Source organism: Cryptomeria japonica, chromosome 7 (genome assembly GCF_030272615.1).
Source record: "Cryptomeria japonica chromosome 7, Sugi_1.0, whole genome shotgun sequence".
Lineage (NCBI taxonomy): Eukaryota > Viridiplantae > Streptophyta > Pinopsida > Cupressales > Cupressaceae > Cryptomeria > Cryptomeria japonica.
Window position 1 is genome coordinate 857,623,768 of NC_081411.1, and position 21,608 is coordinate 857,645,375.

At 36.0% G+C, this 21,608-nt stretch overlaps 1 protein-coding gene across 4 annotated transcripts in view; it reads left to right on the plus strand.

Annotated features, from left to right (window-relative positions):
- The first annotated feature begins 496 nt into the window (after positions 1-496).
- The window catches only part of LOC131047061 (uncharacterized), a 235,973-nt gene continuing 214,861 nt past the window's right edge, over positions 497-21,608 (plus strand). For 2 of the 4 annotated variants that reach the window (XM_057980882.2, XM_057980884.2), the window contains exons 1-4: positions 497-855; positions 967-1,408; positions 8,376-8,500; positions 14,584-14,742. In XM_057980882.2, coding sequence (XP_057836865.1) covers positions 1,093-1,408; positions 8,376-8,500; positions 14,584-14,742 — 600 coding nt within the window. In that variant the 5' untranslated portion in view covers positions 497-855; positions 967-1,092. Of the gene's footprint in view, positions 856-966; positions 1,409-8,374; positions 8,501-14,583; positions 14,743-14,767; positions 14,820-21,608 lie in introns of those variants that run through there. The other 2 variants (XM_057980885.2, XM_057980886.2) reach the window with 2 other exon arrangements.

Genomic DNA, 21,608 nt, shown 5'->3' on the forward strand with positions numbered 1-21,608 from the left:
GTAAAAAAGACAAGTTCTTTCCTCCTACTCTTTTTTAAATTTGTCTAACTAACTCACATCTAAAATGATGGGACCCACAATTCTAATTTTGTGCTACTAGAAATCTAACCCTTCCCTTAATTTATTATTCCAAATATCTTTTTAATCTCTTCAACAACGCAAATATTATCTCCCTTTCCCTTTCAGCACACCCATCACACCCTTAAAAACGCAAGTACGAGCATACAAATAATATAACGAAATCAATGTTCGTAGAAGTTAAAAACCTTCTATTTTGTTCTTTGTTGTTATTATTGGAATGCAACGTTCTTTAAGACCCTGACGCGGCGGACAAAGTCAAATGTTGTTAAAAGCAAAATTCTCTGACTGTATTTTTTATTTCAAAATGCAAATTTCCTGGTACTTAATTACATTTTTTTCTAACTAAAAGCAAAAAGTTTCTTTTCATGTAAACAGCGGTGAATCCCATATTCCCATGTATTCATTTAACGCGCAAATGGCAAAGCAGATCGGGGCGTTCACGTGAGTCCCTGCCGTAATAACTTTTAACGGCAGCCTTGAATTGGGAGGGCCATGTGCTCCAGATTAATGAGCAGTGTGCCAAACGCCAAAACTAAAAGCTAACCAAACACGAAAGCGAAGCAAACCAGAATACAGCATGGCAAAATCACAGAAAAGCACGACTTTCTTTCTTTTACTAAGTTATTCATTTAACAATCAATCTTTTTTGTGAGTTGAAGTGTTTTAGAAACTCTCTTCCGGTACTATAAAATCCTCACTTCACGGCAAAAACCTACAGCAAATCGTTACGGTACCATTTTAAAGTCTGGTTCAGAGCAGCTTCAACAGATCTCGGTACTAAAATTTAGTTTCAAGATCTTTTTGAAAGATTTCTCTACTAAAATTCAGTTTCAGCTGTCTTTTTATTCAGTTTTTTTGAAAGATCTGCATAAATGTTGTATTCAGGCGGTGCTGAAAATGCTGGGTGAATGCATGTCTGCAACATTGTGAAAAGGTTTTCCTTATTTCAGCAACTCAGATTTGTTTATTTGAGCGGGCGGAGATTTGTTTGTTTAGTCGGCTGAAGGTTTTATGGATCATGAAGTTTTTCTCGTCAGGCCTGCGGGAACAAGCGGGCGTCCGCAAAAAGGCGTTAGTCGAATTCTGAACGTGTTAGATGAGGGAATCTCTATATCTGGAGTTCTGCCCTCACTTAAACAGAGTCCCGCAGTGTATAGCTTTGAACGGATTTCTAGGGTTTTGCCTTCCACAGCAGATCAAAATGAGCTTAGAATTGATGTTATTGGGAGCTTCAACAAGGCAGATGAAAATCTCAGGCTGTGCTGCGACTCAAGAACGGCTTTGCTGACTACACTTTTGAACAAGCTTGACGATGTGAATGGCATTGGTATGACATCGATGCTTTATTTATATTTAGTCAAAGATTTGAATAGTTTATGGAATTATTATTATCTCTGCAAATATATTTTTATTAGTGATTGTTCATTTTTAGCCTTTTGAATCTTCTGGAATCAACTCTTATGTTATTTAGATTCTCTTGCGTGATTCTCGCAGAATCGACGGTGAAGTATTTAAATTCTTTAATATTTGGATGTTTTGTTTTTGAGCGATCTTTCCTTATGCTTAGCTGAATGTGAGCATTGTGAAATCAACTGCGAAATTTTGGTAGTAGCCAATACTGTGTTATAAATATTTGACTTATTTGTTATTAATTTTTTTGTTTTTTCAATTGCAATGAAGGTTCTATTGGGGTTTCCGCCCCAAAATATAAATTTCATGAATTTGACAACGTACATTATATCTAAACAGTCATATGACTGGGTAACAGATACAGAGATGAACCCCTACAAGCCAAACGGCTTCCATCAAACCCAAAACACAAGAAACGAAAACAAAAACCTCAAAAGCTCATAACAGTAGCAGCCTAAACCATAACAACAGTTAGAAAGGCGACATGGGGTTTTGCTAGTCCTGTGTGCAACAGAAGTGCTCACCACCTCCGGCTTCTTGCCCATATGGACCCCAGCCACCCCAGCAGCCCTGCCATCCCCAACAACTCCTTGATTCTGCAGCACAGTTATTCTCTCTGCCTGTCTGAGCACTCCACCAGCCAATGATGGAAGGGAGAAAACAGGGCAGCCAGCTCCACTCTTGCCTTCTGCGAAAGAGAGATAATTTGTCAGCATAGCAAGATCCTTACAAAAATTTGTCAACTACTCCTGTTGGTACACCTCCTGAATATCATCTCGCAGCACACAAATTTCTTCATGAACACAAGGGTCCTGGGACCCTCAGAGAGTCTACTGCTGCTGCTGAGGGCTTCTCCTCCATTGCTGCTGAGTTCAAGGCAAAATTTGGTAGCACCATCCCTATAATGTATTTTCTAATCTCATGTTTTGATGTCAATTCTTCCAGCTTTGGGACAAAATCAGCAGCAGTGGTTCTCCTGGACCTGAGCTGGCCATTATTTTCTAAACCCTTGGTCGCAAGGACCAATTTCACCATCCTCAGGGTCTCTGCATTTGGGCAGTCAAGCACTGCCTTCAACTTACTAACAGAGAAAGAGCCATGAAATAATGGGTCATTCTGCTTTCCTTCGTCCCATTGCATGGCCATTCTACAACAGATGGCAGCCAAACTTAGCTCCACATGCATCACAGACCATCACCGATGACAACCAGCAGAGAGGAGAACAAGCAAGCAAGAGACATGATAGCTGCTCTAGTGTGCAGCTACATAAAGTTTATTGCATGCTTTGTGGTGATTAACATTCTCACTCATAATGAGGCCACCACCTTTGATTACTGGTAACTACACAAAAAAATTAAATACTTGAACCTTCTGAGTGGAATTATCCACATGATCTAGGGAGTCAGAGAGAACTAAATACTCTAACCCCTCCCCTATCTGTAGTCTTTAAATAATAAAATAAGTTAAAAATATAATTACAGTTTTAACTTATTTTATTATTTACCGAGTGCAATTACATTTTGAATTTAGTTTGAACTTATTTTATTATTTACTGACTACAATATCTCCGAATGATGTCTGATTCCTGCTGTCAAAGGATTCATTTCAAACCCCAAGTTTGATGACTGATCTGCCACCTTGTTACCCTCCCTAAAATGATGAACAAAGAAAATATTATCCAAGTCTTTGCTGAGCTCCAATGCCTTCTCTGGTAACCTTTTAAACTTCCACCACAGCCATCCACTCTGCTTCATTATTTGCCCTGGAGCCGAAGAAGAAAACACTCCCTTTCACAAAATGACCCTCCTAATTCCATAAAATACATCCTGCTCCTGTCAAACCAGGGTTACCTCAAGAGGCCCTGTCAAAATTGGGCTTTAAGAAGCCAATTGCCAGACTCCTTCAAAATTGATTATTCTGCACCACTGCTTTACTGATTACCCCACGAATGGTTTCTTATTTATAAGATTATTATTCTTAATTTTTCCCAAATATTCATTCTTAAGTGATTGCTCATGCTTTTAGGTGTGGGAGTCATCTAGAATCTACTTTATAGTATTTAAATTATCCAATAATTTATTAAAATAGCATTTTTAAAAATCTTTTTAAGTGATTGTTCTTGTTGCCTGATTGTTTGATTCTTCTGGATTCAACTTGAAATATTAAAAATGTCCAATAGTATGCTTAAACAAGAGATTGATTTTGTTTAGAATATTTTGTTTTTGAGTGATTTTTCTCAGTGCTTAGCTGAGCCCGAGACTTCTTAAAACAACTCCGTAGGATTGAAATTGCCTAAGTTCTTTGGTTATATAAGTTTCTGTTGCTAGTATATATTGTTACTAACAGTTAATTTATGAAAAATATGAAAATTTTCAAACACCTCGTTTAAACAATAGATTGATTTTGTTTAATGTATTTTGTTTTTGAGTGATTGTTCTCAGTGCTTAGTTGAGTGGAAGTGTTTCAAAATCTATTACAAAGTATTTAAAAGGTTCAATACTGTGTGCTAAATATTTGAATAATTTAAGATTATTATTATTCTTTTTTTTTCAAATATTTTGTTCAAGTGATTGTTCATCCGCGTAAGTCTTCTAGAATCAACTTTATAGTGATTGTCCAATGCTTTTTTTTTTGATGTTTTTTGAGTGATTGTTCCTGGTGCTTATCTGGTTGATTCTTATAGAATCAGCTGCAAAGTGTTTAAATTGGCCGATGCTTTGCTTAAAACAGGAGATTGATTTTGTATAGGGTTTTTTTTTTTGCCTGATGGTTCTTACTGCTTAGCGGAGTGTGAGATATCTGAAATCAAATTATAAAAAGTTCAAGCTCCCAATGAAACTTTTCAAATGTGGATGCTGGATGGAACAGGCCACTTATGAAGGACCTTGACTGATCTGGATCTGTTTGTGCTTCTTGCTTTGCGATGAGAAAGCCCAATTTGTTTGACCGAGGTTTTCCAAAAGACTTCATCTTGGCTTGGAGTTTGACTAGCTATTTGCAAATGAACTAGATTCTCAGGTCATAGTTTACTTTTATGACATCTTGGTATTCAGTCAGGATTAGGAGGAATATCCATAACTTTTACATCAAGTTTTTGAGGCCTTGATGAAACATCATTTGGTAATAATCTCAAGAAGAGGGAATTTGCCAGACAATCACCAGTCTACTTGGGGGAAATGTATAGCCTCTTTCTTTCTAGTCCACATCAAGCAATTTTAGTAAGTGGCAAGCCATTCGTTTGGAGTAAAAAATAGCCAGTTTCTTTTGGTGATTTTATTCAATGGATTAGCAATCTACCAGTTTTAGATTTTCATAACTTGCAGCAACTGTCCATTTTCAAACAGATGCAATTGGATCTGCATTGGAAACTTTCATGCTAAGATAGAGAGTAATGTTTTGTTATTTTAGTGGGACAGCACTAAATTACTTAACATACAAGTTGTACTCTTTAATCCAAGTGGTTGAGAAATGGAAGTGTTACTTGTTAGGGAAGGGACCTATCATTCATACCGATGCTAAGTTGAAAAGATCATCCACTTTCCATTGACAATTGGGTGGTCAAACTGTAGTAATGAATTCGAAGAATTCAGAAAAGACCTAAAAGTATTTTAGAAAGCATCTAAAAATATGGGATGAGAATTCAACAAACATTCAACATTCTTACAAAAGGACAATGTATGCATCTACACAAAACGTATTTATGTTATTTATCTCCAATGCCATTAGATGTTGTTTATTTACTGGAAGAAGAAGAGGAGAAAAACAGGTTGTAGCTGAACTTGTATCTATGCAACAAAGAGGCAGGACCAAGTGAGCAAAGGAAAGTTGAATTGTTTTTGCTTCCATCTTTTTATGTGAGAAACATTTAAAATCCCTTGTACAACTGAGTTGCTCATTTGTAAGCATAAGCCTATATCCTTGGGGATATACAAAGGTAGTGAAGATTAAATTTAAAATTTTTGAGGTAGAAGGTTACTGAACATATGATAGAAGCAAGCAAACATGTTGAATAAGTAAGTAATCTTGTTGTGTGCCTTGACACAACATATTACATTTTACCTATGTTTTTAGTATGTAATCCCAGTCTTTAGTCTAGTGTTATTATTTAAGTAATGTTTTATTTTGCGTGGGATTAATGAAAAGTTAAAACACATAGGTCTGATTATGGCTCGCTTCAAAGGTTCCACTTGGGAAGGAGAACAAATATTGTAGCATTCAATTCTATAATTGTTTGAGGGCAAGCAATTTTAGGGAGGGAAGATTGTAATGTCTCTTTTGTAGGTGTAAATGCTAGTTAGGGACCCTTAGCCTATCTTTATTCTTGTAGGTTTAGTGGGAGTAAAAAGAGAATAATTAATTAATTAAATTAAGTTGTTTATGTTTGGGCAACTTCTATTAAATTAATTATTTTATTTTTTATAAAGTTAATGGTTAAATTGAAAAGTGACTTTACGGGGTCCCAAAATATAAAGTTTGAACTGATAAATCCGCTATTTTGTTTTGCAATCAGCCACTTGAAATTCGACGGTACCTCAAAATCTAACAAATATGTCTGATTTGATTGATAGCATTAAATTTGTGGTGAGGATTGGATTGTGCAGGATGCATGCATAACCATGTTCAAGTGCAAAGGACCCATTTTCAAGTTACAAAACGCACCCAATTTGATCAAGGTGCTGAATACCACCAACATGCACCCTTATATAAAAACAAGCTTATTGCTCCTTACCACAAGGTGTACAGTTAATCTTGTATATCCTCAATCCTCCAAAAGTTTGTTTTTGCCTTACTATATACCAAAAAGTGACAGAGGAGACTCCAAAATGTTAAAAGAGTACCACCAAGGGCTTTGGAATATCCTCAAGATCCCAAACTGGGCATTATTAATCAATGTGAATGGGCATTAGATCTACTGGTTTAATGTTCAGAGAACAACATTGGGGTGAAGAACATTCAAATCAGAATGTTAGTGCCAAATGACCATAGAAAAGGCTTAACACAAGGCATAGGGGCGCTGTCTATACAGCCCATACAATGCATCGACATGCAATTATATGTATGTTTAAAATGTTTTGCATGTATAGGATGCCGGTGCATTGTAGGGGCTGGGTAGATGGTGCCAGGCATAGGAGGTGTCAACACAAGTTAATCAACTAGAGTACAGTTGGCAGGTAGCAGTGGTTTCCTCTAAGAGCTCCAATTTGCTAGGTCTTCCTCTAATATAAACATTATTAATTGCAGCTTAGACCAGCTATTTAATTGTTGAAATAATGATACTTGAACTCGATATTATTATTTTGATATTGAACTTGATATATATAATGGTATGATCGTGATGCTATGATTACAAGTTTATGGTGGTTTTGTTGTTTATATGATGCTATGATTACCACTAGACTTATAGAATCCACAGGAGGCGGTTAAGCCATGTCACAAACTCGAGCGCTGCGTTGCACAACACAAGGAGACCAAGGGCGCACACCCTGCAACAATATTTCCTTGTTACAAGTGCGGTTGCCGTTGCACCAAAAGATCGACTTGTTAATGCCCGATACAACCACTAGACTTATAGAATCCGCAGGAGGCGGTTAAGCGATGTTACAAACCTGAGCGCTGCGTTGCACAGCACAAGGAGACCAAGGGCACACACCTTGCAACAATCCCCAACCCCCCTAGCGCAAGCGAGGGGTTTGAACTTGTGACCAAGCTTTGATACCACTTGTTACAAGTGCAGTTGCCATTGCACCAAAAGATCGACTTGTTAATGCCCGATACAACCACTAGACTTATAGAATCCATAGGAGGCGATTAAGCCATGTCACAAACTTGAGCGCTGTGCCTATATATATATATAGTTTTTGTACTAACGAGCCCAAACCTTTTTTCAAAATTTTGCCATACTGGCATACCGGTTCTTCGAACCCAAACCAGCAACTTAGTTTAAAACTATTAAAGGTAGCAATTAGAGTATGATGGTACGGCAATACCTAGTTTTGCTTGTTGCAATTAAAAATTTAAAATGAACAATGTTAATGGTAGAAACATCAAACAACATCAAATAGCTAGAAATATAGTTGGTTCAGCCAGTCATTAACTTCAAATATTATTTATTTTATAATTTTAATGCAAATAAAAATTGGAATTCCACCTGCACACAATGTCTAAAAATTTGGAAATCTTCCCACCAACCAAAAAACACTAAAAATCTGCATTTACTCAGCTTAGTGGTAATCCGTGAATGGAATTATTCAAATGAACAGGAGGGTTTTCCTCCTCGAACCCATTCTTTGTGAAGGGTTTTCATCTTTGGGTAGAAAAGATGAACAAAGTTCAATCTCAAGGGAAATGAATTTGAAAAATAAAATTGGTAACCCTCTCGATTACTCGACTCTTATATAGACTTTTTGAGGAAAAATAATAATTATGTTCTTTTTTCCCTTTTTCTCTTCAAACTGTTCTTTTTTAATTTGGAGCCCATTTCTAGCATCACTTTTGGTCTTTCTCTTAAACCAACCTTTATTTAAATAATAAAACATAACTTTCCTTTTTGGAGTATAACTTGAAGTTTTTTTTTTGACAACTTAAGTTAAATAATAAATTTATTTCCCATGAACCACCCCATTAGCCTATGGGAAATCAAATACTAAGCTAAGGGTATTCATTGGACTTAGGCTTGAAAAAGGGAACATGACATCATCTTATGTTTGATTGTTGATGTTTAGTTTTTTTTTTTATCTATAATCTCTACTCCCTATTGTAAACATTGCAATGAAATGATTGAAATTAGAAGAAAAAAGTGTAGCATATTTTTTTATTTTGCAATCTTCAATGCCTTTTGGGATGCATTAATGCTGCTGATTTTATGTCACGTTTATTGATTTCAGGGACAGATTATATTCTTAAGAAACATAGCAATCAACGTGGTGGATTGACTGAGATGATCTTTCGAGTTCGAAGTGCTTCAATTGTTAAAATGATGAGCATTGGAGTTAGACAAGAAAGACGTAAGGTGTGCTCTCTCTATATGATTCCTTGTTTAAGGATAAACCCCATTCGTCTTTTGAACTTTGATCTTTTGTATTGTTTGTAAGATATTGTAGTAAACCACATTAAGTTGTTAATATTGTTTTATATGATAATGTTCACAACCGATGTTGGCACAGCAGTTCTCGGTAATTTTCAACAGCCATTGTGATTAGTTGATTTTTTTAAGATTATTTAGAGGCCACAAGCTATCAGTAACTCTGTAGAAATCAAAAGATCAAGACCTCAAGCCTCCATGGAGCATAGCATAAAAATACGGTTTGCTTTTGTGCTTGTCTTTGATTTGGAAGGCTTTAGCAAGAGAAAAGAATATGATCTTAGATTTGGGCAGAATATAAATTCAGTGCAAGTTTTAAAACAAATTAGTAGTTATCTTGAATTTTTTTAGTTCCTTATAATGTGTTTCCATTGGCATTTTTTGGTAGATTGATTTTCTTGGAACTAAACTAGAATGCATCGGTACATACCTATTGATGCGTTTTTTACAACATCTTCAAAAACAGAATAAAATACTAAGTATCTTATCCTCTCTCGAACAAAGACCTCTTGGATGCTAAACTATGTGATCAAAGGGGATGACTCCAAGGTTCTGATAGTCAGGTCTTGACTTAATACATGGATAGACTCAGTGATTGTGATGTGATTTGCTGGAATCACAAGGGGGACTTATGTTGAACCTGAATGTTTGAATGCTGCTGGAACGTGGAAATTATTTGGTTTTAAAAAAAAAAGATAAAAAGGATGAGGGTTTAGAAAGCTACTCTAATCCTAGGAATGTAAGAAAATATGAATGACCTAGTGAAACTCTACTAGACTTTGCTTTGCCATGCAAACAACAATTTCACAAAGCTAGTGTGATCTTCTAAGGTAAGCATATGATATTGAAATCATCACCGATGACATAGACACCATCATCGTGATGCATATCAATGGGCAAGTAGCAATTGAAGTTAAGCTTATAAAGAGTTCATTTGATCATGCAAGGTATTTAGCAATCAACGAAATACAAGTAGGCGAATTTCACCATTAATCATCCACAATAGGTTCCATCCATCTAATCAACATCGTCTAACATGAGGGTACAACAAGAAACCATGCAATATGTAGAAGAGACAACACATTCCAACATAAATTCAATGAAAAGGATGTTTATTTGCAAGCTTGGCAACAATTTTCGCTTTCTCCTCTTACTCTACTTCTAACTTGCTCGCTATCAACTTTTGACCTGCTATTTGCTATTAACTTTAACAAATGAGGGAGTGGAGCTTTATATAGTGCTCTCAATGCAACTGAATGGCCAAGATCAAATCCACATCAGTGGCCAAGATTGCAAGATAGAAAACCTAATTAGGGTTTGTGACACCCATTACCGAACATTACTTGACCAATGATAAAATTACAATAAATAGGACACATGTCCTTTGAATTTCGACCAATGAATGATGGGGTTTAGGTACATAGAACTTTGTGCCCACTTGTGGTAGTTATCCTCCTTGATGGATGAGTCAAGTGCATTGAATTTGGACGCCCTAACTTGGAATGATATAATTGGATAGAAGATGATTGGGCTTCACCTCAGTTTACTCATCTTGTAACTCATCACAAGTTGTAGGTGATTGAGGCATATCTCTTGATACTCAGCATTTCCAAGCCTGTGATAATGTGGGTAGGAGATATTCCCGAATTGCATCGTCTTCTAACTTTGATTAACTGTTCTGGAACTATCTTCTGCTTTCATCACATTTGCATTTTCTTTCTCTTGTATGGAAACTCCTCCTTTATGGTGTCTTAGAACTCAGTCATGCATTGCATCCTAGCCTTGAACTTGAAACACTTCCTTGCTGTACCAGCAATGATTCTTGGATTTCAGGAGGAAATTCAAGATAGTGTAGGAACCCCTGCTTATTCTGCCTTAAATTTTTGATTTTGACTCTCTAGCATTTTGTCAAACAGTTTGTGTGCAAATTCTAATTTTGTTTTCTGAGTTTTGATTTGTGGTTTGAATGCTTGTTTTATGATAATAATTGGCAATACAACATGAAGAAATACGAGTACAATGAAGCATGATAATGGACAACTATATAGCTCAATTCATGACCATTGTATTGCATGAAATCAAGTTTGAAACAATTAATTACAAACCTAATTACAGTTAGAAATCAGACAGACAAATCCATTAAATATGGTATTACATGGTTATAAACATGTCCTTGCATACCCAAATGTTAGCCAACTAGGTACCAACTGATAGTGCTGTCCAAAGATGCTGGAAGTGGTTAGTACAAGGTCTGAGACTGAAATGACAAAGTACGGAAAGACTGCAAAATCTGGAAATGCTGGCCTGAAGATATTTAATAATGCCCAGAATTGCATATATCAGACTAAAAATGGAGATTGAAAGCAAGACTTGAACCGGAAATGTTATCACTGTTGAACCTAAACAAAGGTCACACTTAGTCCAAGAGGTCCAGTGCTTGCTATATTTCTTTCCAAACCACATAGGATATACCAAGACCCCTCTTTTATCCTTCACACCTTCAATAGACAGCTGCCACAGGTTGGATATGCAAGGGCAGTCATGAAGAAAGCTCCAGGATTGGCAAAGAGGAGAATAAACACCACGTCCAGCAAGAGAGAGTATCGATATCACCAACAAATGCCCTAAATCATTACAGAATAGCTACCTGTACATAACCCACGCTAAGTGGTGGTCTTTCTAACCTCAAAAGCTTTGTGCCCAACCTGCGCTGGTCGTGATCCTTCTGTGTTTGTAGTGATGTCACCCTATGATGGCAGCTGTGGATTTATCTTTGGGATTCAATGAGCCCTTTGGATTCCAAATGTAGACACCTGTGGATAGCCTGGGTTCTCGTCCAGAGTATCAAAGACCAGTAGGGTTTGCATCCTTTGGCTGTGAGAAATACTTCCGTTGATGCTTGGAGAGAAAGTCAAATAAAAATAACAATCGTAATCCTTCAGTCCACGACTTCTCCCTATAATTAATGTCTTCCATTTCTTTTTTCCTTTCCATCTATTTTAGATATTAAAATGTTATTTTTTTCTTACTTAAAATTATCAGCATTTAAATGCTATTGTCTTCACTTAGGTGTCCGGCAATATCCCTTAAACGTTCGACTTAAGTCTTCATATAAATAAATTGCCCCCATGACATTTTGATAAGTTACTTAAGCTTAGCATAAGGGAGTCGCCTTCATAAAAATTAATTGGCCCATATAGATAAGTTGCTCCCCATTAATAAGTTAACTTAGGCGTTCACACGATGGGGAGAATTTAATAATAAAATGTTATAATTTTATTTTCCTCTGTTTTCCATGCCTCCCGATTAAATAGTATTTGTCCAACACTTCTAGGAGCTGACTTGAGGGACCTTAATATTTTATAATTACTTAATAAAATTAATTAATATTAAGTCATCTTAAGATATTTGATTCTAATTTTAGACGACTTAATAAAAAATTAATTTAATTAATCTATCACTTAAAATTGGGGACATTACAGAGAGTTGAAATATTCCTTCCTTGATACTCTATCTCTACACCTTCCTCGTAGTGCCCTTCCTTGGGATAGAAGTTCTCCCATTCACTTCCTTGCATGATCTTGAGACTTAACTTCTTTAAGTTGTAGTTGCCTTTCATTTACCACCTTCACTCAAAATTGGACAAATACTGATGAAATCCGAATGTTTCCTCCTTCCTCTTTGGTTGGACTAATGGCCTTCATGTTATCTCGGAATGTGAATGCTTTGATGTGCTAGAGCAATTCTTCACTTCATTGATTCGTCTTCTTGCCTCTTTGTAAAGTCTTCTTTGGCGTTGGGGTACATCTCCTTCCTCATGTTGTGGTTGATGACGTCTATGTAGAGTAATGCTTTCTCAAACCTTTTGCACTTTCACTTTGTGTTTTGTAGATTTTTCCTTATTGATGAGTCCACCTTCGTGCCCCATGCATCCTGCTGCTAACCCTAGACCTGAGAAAGAACACAACTTGAAACAAAACACCGGAGATAAAATAAAAAAACCCACATAACTTATACTTTCAACACCCCTTTTAAATGAATTTTCTGCTAATGAAACAGGTCTGATTTAATTTTCTGATCTCCAAATTCGTTGGCCTGCTGGTCTGATTCTCTGTCGCCATTCACAGGTCTGCTCCTTTGGTCTGCTTGCTGATTACAGGTCTGATATTTTCCCCTTGACTGCCGTGGATTTCAGCCAGCGAGGAATGTGCCGGGGTTTATGGATAATGAGGAATGTTCCTAAGGAATGGTTGGGTTTTTTTTGAGTGCAAGGAACACTATTGAAGCCTGATTGGGGATTTAGGGGTGTAAGACATGTGCATCTTTCACTGTTTCTCTCCTTCAACATGGGGAGTTCTTCACTTAAATCTCTTTCAAAACATCCCATCTTCATTCACCAAGGCGATCACACTTTTGTTCTCAAAACTTTCAAGTCACCTTGCTTGGTTGGGGATTTGAGGGAGTGAGGAATGTCCTCAAGATCAGGTCAGGCTTGTGAGCATGCAAGGATGGTCGAAATTTTTAGGCTGCAAGGCATGTGCTGGGCTTTAGAGGTCGTGAGGAATGTTGTTCACTTAGAATTTTCCAAAATCATGTTTGCTTCAACCACCTCTACTCTTCATCAACTTCTTCACTTGCTTGATCAAATATCAATATTGTTCTTTCCCTTCCCAAGTCATGGATCATATGGACAAAATCATCACCTTCCTGCCTGGGCGTGGATTTGGGTGTTTGAGGAATGTCTTGCCTAGGAAGGCCGTAGATTTGGGGCAGTGAGGAATGTTTCCTTTGTTGGCTTTGGATTAGGATGTGTGAGGAAGGCTCCTCATTCACCAAGACAATCACATCATCAGTTCACTTTAATCGATTGTTCATCACTTCCTGATTGTCCCTGACTTCCAAGTTCTGACTTGAGGGCATCCACTTGCTCACTTGTCTGCCTATCACACTTAAGACCCATACCTTGACCTGATCCAGAAGTTGCACTACATCCCTTCTCAAGGAAGAGGTTAATAGCTAAAGAAACTACTGTCAATCTAGACGACTAAACTAAGACAACTAACCTACCAAGCAAAAAAAAGTGGGGGTCCCCATTTGCAATGGGGTGACGTGTGAAAACGTCACAACAAGCTTCGCCTAATTTGAAGAGCCATTCTACTGCATATCTGTTTTGTTTTGTGTTACACTGAAATGCATGAATTGAAATGCTAACAATACACTAGCATTTATTCCACATGATAATAATGTAATAATACCATATGAACTATTTCTATAAGATAACATAATATAAGTTACAACTACCAATGCAACATATCTGTACAATGATGAATACAAGAATACACAGATTGGAGTATATGCTACACAATTTTCTCAAACTCTGATACATTCATACTTCTAACTGTATCCTTGGATGTGTTGGAACTTGGAACAACAATGATGAATCCCTTGTGTCTGTCTAACAGTAAAGCTGTTTCTTTGTCTTAAAAATGATACCCACACCTAATGGACAATCTTGAAAACTGGTTAACACTAAATATAATTTCAAACATCATATTGCATTTCTTAAGTATATTCATCTATTGAGGGCTTGGTAAATAAGGAAGTACAAAGATGCCATACTCATATCTAAAAATTGTAATAAGAACCGAGCCATATACCAAGGTGTTGCTTGTAAACAGAACTTGATAAGAGGTTTAGAAAAGTTGGGTTAGATCTGCCTGCCCCTCTAGAATACTTTGTTATAGGTGGCTTTAATGTAAGACACTAGTTGCCTCTAACTACTTTATGCAATGATTTTGTAGGAACATCAGCAGGTGATATTTATGATTGTGATGCTTCCTAGACTTGAAGACCAAGAGAATTTCAGATTTCAGTTTCAAACTGTATATAGTTTTTTCATATATGGTTTATGTGGAGCATACTTTGCTAGTGTCATTCTGTTGTATTATAACCAATCGACTGATATTACTTCATTTATAATGCAAATTTACATTTTCTGGGCTGTTTTGCAGGTTAGTCCGGCAAAAAAATTTAACTTTCAGGACATTGTAAAAATGGAAATAGTTGCTGATGATGAGCACGTGTTGCTGTTGTACTTCAAATCTAGAGTGATGAGACTATCGTTGAGGGATTCCTTGCCATTTCTTGAAGAAATTCAAACAAATATGAAGGTAGCTTATAAGTTATATCTCAGATGGTGAAACTCGATGAATGGCTTGATGCTTTGCCTGCTGTGTTTTAATATTAGGTATGGTGTTGAATTTTAGAACCTTTTTGAAATATTTCCAACATGTGACCTGCTTTGGCACATTGTTGGGCCACTTGTCTACTTTGTTTTTTTGAATTTTATTTGCAGGATGAGGCCCAGGGCTATGGCAAACCCTAAAGTTTTTTTTTTTTTTTTCACCTAGGGAGAAGGGCATAACTCACTAGTATACATTACGTTATAGTTCAATTTGTATTTGAGTGCTTCCTCCAGTTTTATCACAATTTGAGCAAGAGTTGCTATCTATAGTTTCTGAAACCGGGACTTCATCCCAGCTGGGAAGAGTTTTACCAGTGTATCCTAGGTTAAAATTCATTTCACCGATCTGTTATCAGAATTGATCCAATGTAGATGTTAAGTGCCTTCATTACAATTTTTTTTATCCTCTCTCTTTCTTTATATATGTATGCATGTATATATTTATATTATACATATGTATCTATGCATATATTATATGTGCATGATACACCCACACACACACACACACACACACACACAGAGACACATAGATATATATGCACATACATATACACAAATAAACATATATACATACGTATTCACATGTCATAGATGCATGATATGATACGCACCCATGTCATATATGCATGATATGACACACACACACGCGCACACACACACACGCGCACACACATACGCGCGCACACACACACACGCACACACACACGCACACACACACACGCACGCACACACACGCGCGCGCACACACACAGATATATATGTACATACATATACACAAATAAACATATGTACATACATATACACAAATAAACATATGTACTTACATATACACATGTTATATATGCATGATATGATATACGCACACACGTACATAGTTGAAAAACTTGGACTCAACAATAATTCGGCAGACCCAAAATTTTAAAAACCTAGTACATACATATACACATGTCATATATGCATGATATGATATACGCACACATGTACATAGTTGAAAAACTTGGACACAACAATAATTCGGCAGACCCAAAATTTTAAAAACTTAGGACTAGGCAAAAACTTGGCAAGAAATTGAACTTTTGAAAATATATAATTTTTTAATATATTCTTTAGAAAATATTCTTTAGAAAACACATATATACTGAATTTGTAAAACATATTATTGATTCCATCATTTATAAATCAAAATTTGAGTTTAATACTTATCATAGACCTAAGAAACATATTGTTATGAATTTACAAGTACTTTTTGAAGTTTGTAGACATCCTAGTCAATGCATTCAAACTGAAGGTATGATGAATTCAGGAATGAAATCCTGCTAGAACTTCATTGGTGCAATAATGAACTATGAAACTTACACTAATTTATTGCCAAATGTTGTTGATGCATAGGGGTGATGCAATGTTTTTAGGGGGAAGTATGTCACAAGACTCACAACCATAAATTTCATTCTTGAATAATTACATGTGTATTCTTTAAATTTGTATATGAAATTATTGAATATAAATTCATTATTTATAATGTTTTAGAAATCTATGTTATTTTCCTACAAGATTAAGACATATTTCTTATCGTCCTAAAGTCTATGGGTGATAGACAAGCAAGATCATGAAAGTGTTTTCTTTTCCTTTTTATTTAAACTACCTTTATTGAAAATGGTTTAAATATTTAAAAGTTTTCTCCAAGATTTGTAAGTATTTCATTTTGATTCATTCATTTATGTAAAATAAAATAAAATAGAGATATATTTATATTGTAATGTCCCCTTTTGTGAAGTCGTGGGAATGACCCGTTTAGCCTATATAATTTATGTAGGCTAATTTTTGGATATCAGGGAATAAATTAAATTAATTAAGTTGTCCAATAAAGTAAATTTTATGGATATTTTTAATTTAATTAATTTAATAATGTGACTTAAGAAAAAATTAAAAGGAAATGTTAAAAATCACTTTATTATTGAATTTTAATGAAATATTTTAAGCCAGAATTTGGAAAGCCCTTCGGAAGCAAACCGTAGGACAAAAACCCTAAGGAAAATCAGTTTTAATGGTGAAATATTTTCCCTAGTTGATTGTAAGTGGAATTATACAGATTTCATGTATAGTCTAAAGTTCCATAGCAGCAAAAACGTTTGGGGAAAAATTGGCAAATCAAAAGTATGAGATCTTTTGAAAAAATTAGGGAAAAATAGGATTTAAAGAACAAACATAAAAAAATGTAGAAAAAAGGCAACTACTTTATTTTTGAAATTTAAAGGCATTTCAATAGCATAGAGATATAGAGAGCAAATAAAATAGTGAGTTTAATCCATAAATCGTAGAAAATAGGATTTTGTTGTTTATATTCATATCACTGATTATGTTGCATTACACAAAGCATACTTCATAGTGCAGAAATAATAACTAGATGATTACAGTTGACAATTTCAAAGACAATATAGTTTGTACAAAGTTGTTCAACCTCATGACTATCCAAGTTGGCCTCTAGGATCTCAAAATCCTCAAGCTCAAGAAAATCATAAAAAAGAAAGTTTTCCTTTGCCGAGAAGACATCATAAATTACAAAACAGGAAGTAACTGATTCATCTTTGCGATTTAATAGTACTTGTAATTTTTAGAACAATGTGAAAGAGCACTATATTAAGAGCATGGAAGGGAATTTGTTTACTGCTATATCTGATAAATCAAAAACAAGAAGTAATAATTTACATGACAACACATACCAGACACAACAGTAAAATATATCTTTAATCGCACATGAAATTATTACAGAGGAGAAGACCAAAGATGGTCGGCCAAGGACTACAATAGATCCGACTATATCGTACTACCTTCCTTGGCGGTACACAACATATTTAAAGGACCTAACGGTTCTCGAGAGGAACACAACTGTCAACCAACATACACAAAGTACTTAAGAGTGACAACCCACTTAATACAATTAATTAATACATTGTCAGATAACCAAAATTATCAAACATAACAATAAGCATTTTATGCCGACTACATCATCCCCCCCCAAAAGAAAGAGTCATCTTCCAGATGACAAGTAAACATCAAGTAATATTTAGAAAGACTAATGACAAGAGGGTAGTCAATGACTTGGACTGGACAACCCCAAATTGTAGTGTACTTGCCAAATTAAATGGGGGTTTGGGGGAATGCCCCCAACAAGGTCAATTACCTTTTGTGTGCCCCTCACTTTTGTATTTAGTACACCATAGTTCATTACTTTCTTTATTGGTTCCTTTCTCAGCCTTCAATTCTTTCATCATTCTCATCATATCTTGTCAAAGGGCATGTACGGTTTTTGGATTCTTCATCACTTCTACCTTTGGCGCTCTCGTCATTGTCAATCTTTCTCTTCACTCGAGAGGATGTTTTGTTTTCACTCTCGATGTCCATTGCCCGATTGTAATCATCAACGTACGAGGGCGGAGGGACAATTTTCATTTTCCTCTTGAGAGATGGAACAAAGCCCTCCACGAACCACCTTTTCTTTAATCCATAGGCTGGCTAGTGTCCCATCTTGTTCAACAATTCTTTGAGCCTACGGTTGTAAGCGCTACACTCTCATTTTTACCCTACTTGGTATTATAGATTTTGGTTACAATCTTGTTGTCATCCCTCAATGGTTTGAACTCCTCTTGGAATGCCTTTTTTAGTTCAGCCCATCCTGCCTTGTGCTCAGCCTCTAGGTTTGCATACTAGTCAATGGCAATTCCCCGAAGGGTGGTGGGAAATGCCTTAAGCCAGTAATCCTGGTCATCTAGGCCATTCACCTTCCATATCGTTATACATGTTTTGCAATGTCTTACAGGATCCTCTGATCCGTCCCTTGTAAATTTAGCGAGTTTCTGCTTCTCCTGGGTGTTCATCATTGTTTTCACTTGGAAGGTATCGTGTGTATTTGACTAGATTGGACCGTCTCGCTCTCGTCTGTGTTCCTGTGCCTCTCTTGCACTCTCGGCCACGCGCGATTTCTCTATGTGCCCACCTTTAGCATTGTCTACACCTTGGTCACCTTCTTTGTTTCTATAGTCTCTCCTCTCCAGAGTCTTTAACTCAGGCTCCCTTATTCTAGGTTCCTTAGCAAGGGACAAGTTCCCAATATGGTGCAAATTTGTTTCTCGCTTGCTTACTCCTGTGTGTGCCACACTTGGGTGGACTGTTTTGACAGCTACGGTCCGGTGCTTCCCTACACTCTCGGCCACACAGACATCCTCTACACGCCCACCTCTAGCGTCCCCAACATTCCAGGTACTTCCAGGTGTGTTGGACTTGGGTGGACTATTTTGACCACACGTTTTGGTGCTTTCCTTGCACTTTGGGCCACGCACGTGTCCTCTACATGTCCACCTCCAGCATCCCAACACTACGGGTACTTCCAGGCTCTGACTTGTTCCTGTGCTCCCTTTGGTTGAGGGTCGACGGATCACCTAATTGCTTGGTCTTGACCACCGTGTGGCCTCTTTTCACCTTTATTGGGGTCTAAGGGCATGAATCACTTAAGACTGATTCAATTTCTTCAAGGCAATGGCGCCAAAATGTTTATTGCTATATTCGATAAATCAAATACAGGAAGTAATAATATACATGACAATGCATACCAGACACAACAGTAAAATATATCTTTAATTGCATGTGAAATTATTACAGAAAAGAAGACCAGAGATGGTTGGCCAAGGACTACAATAGATCTTACTATACTATACTACCTTCCTTGGCGGTACACAACATATTTAAAGGACTTGACGGTTGTCGAGAGGAACACAACCCTCAACCAACGGACACATAACTACCTGAGAGTGACAACCCACTTAATACAATTAATTAATACATTGTCAGATAACCAAAATTATCAAACATAACAATAACCATTTTATGCCAACTACAAAAATTATATGACAAAGGAAGCAATTGCAAAGTTCAACTTAAGAGGTTTTGAATCAAATAGCTTAGGATAGAGTAATAGAAAATGCTTTTGAAATAGAATATTACATCGCAAAAGACCATAAATGATATTGAAATGTTCTCATTGATAACTATTTTAGCATTTTTGTAAAATAGTAAAGGGAGTTTCAAATATTTTTTCATTAAATGATAAAGACGTGCTAGTACAAAAGAAGAGAGCAACAATCTTAGCTATTATTATTCAAGTGGATGGAGTTAAAAACATTGATGGACTTTGAGTTGAGAATTTGAGAGATTATAGGTACAAGTTTCAATGAAAAATCAAAGCACAAGGAACATTCCTTTTCAATGGGATAGTTGCTGCTGAAATCTATCCGAATCTTTAAAGGGAAAATATATGAGGCCTGCTTCAAGGGAGATTAAGATAAACCCACATAACTAGGGAAAGACTTCTCTCAAGGCATGTATTAGTTTTTCTAATACCTATTTAACATGCATGGAATGCTATGCTATATGTCTAAAGCATTCATGTACTACTATTGTACTCCTTGTAGGCCTTTTGAACCTCCATGTATATGACGAGCTTAAATGGAATGTAGTTCCTTAAAAATGGTTTCTTACTGTTCAGAGCATATGAGACACCACCCACAACTCTATTAGTGGCCTAGGAAATATTCTCACGCCACAATAATGAAACCTGAGGCGTCATTCAAGATCTCTGTTCCACAAATCTTTGATTGAGAAGTTATTCATGGGATAATATATCAGAAGTCGTACACATAGTGCATAGCAAGATATTGACTCCCAAATTATTTACCATGCCAAACATTGATATTTTAAAATATATTATAAGTCATTCACTCTTTATGCTCCAAACATCAAATATATTATTAAGGCTCATATATATTATTAAGGCTCAGATATATTAAAGCTCCATCAAGATCAAATAAAAGTATATCGGCTCAATATAATATTGCTCCCAAGGTTTTTCTGCTAATAAATAATTACTTCCTCTTCAAAAGCAAGCTCTCATAACATAACCACCCATGCAGTAGGAAGTCCATAACTATGTATTATGTATGTACCTAGCAAATCTCGAGGGAAGACTCGGTCACAATAGGTAAAAGAAAAGAGGAAACTTAAAATGAAGAACAACATTTTAATTTCTTTTTTGACTTTTTCCTAATTAAATTTCTAGTATTAAGATTACATTTATACTTTAGTTTGCTAAGTCAAAAACCTATCTTTACATTTATACTTTAGTTTGCTAAGTCAAAACCTATCCTAAGAAATGCTGTTGAGACAGGGTATGATACTAAGTCAAAACCTATATACAGTTAGCTAAGTCAAAACCTATATTTTTAAATTTTTTTGACTTTTACTTTGGGATATACAGATACTAACTTGCTAGTTCTATACTTTTCAAAAGGGTATGATAACTGCATGAAATTTAAAATTTGAGGAATGTTTAGACACATAATGTTAATCAAATCTGAAAATCCCTACAATCTTTTGGTTTTTAAATATACAAGAATATGCAATTGATGTTTAATGATTAATCAAATTTGCGAAATGGTGAAAGAGTCATCTTGCCTTTCAATAGGATTATGTACATGGGTGTGTTGAAAATTGTTGTCATTGATGTCAAAGAGCATTTCATGGCATATTTGGTTGGCCATGGAAGTATCACCAACTACAAACATCAACCTTAAACTTGTCATAGAGCATCGATGCTAAAATCATTGGAGTGTACAAAATCCTTGAATTCAATCCTTATTGTATCCCACTATTGGGATCTTGGAAGAATCTATGAAAAGTTACTTTGAACCCTTTGTTGTCTTGTAAATCTCTATTTGGGGGAATGTTGATGTGTATTTTGTA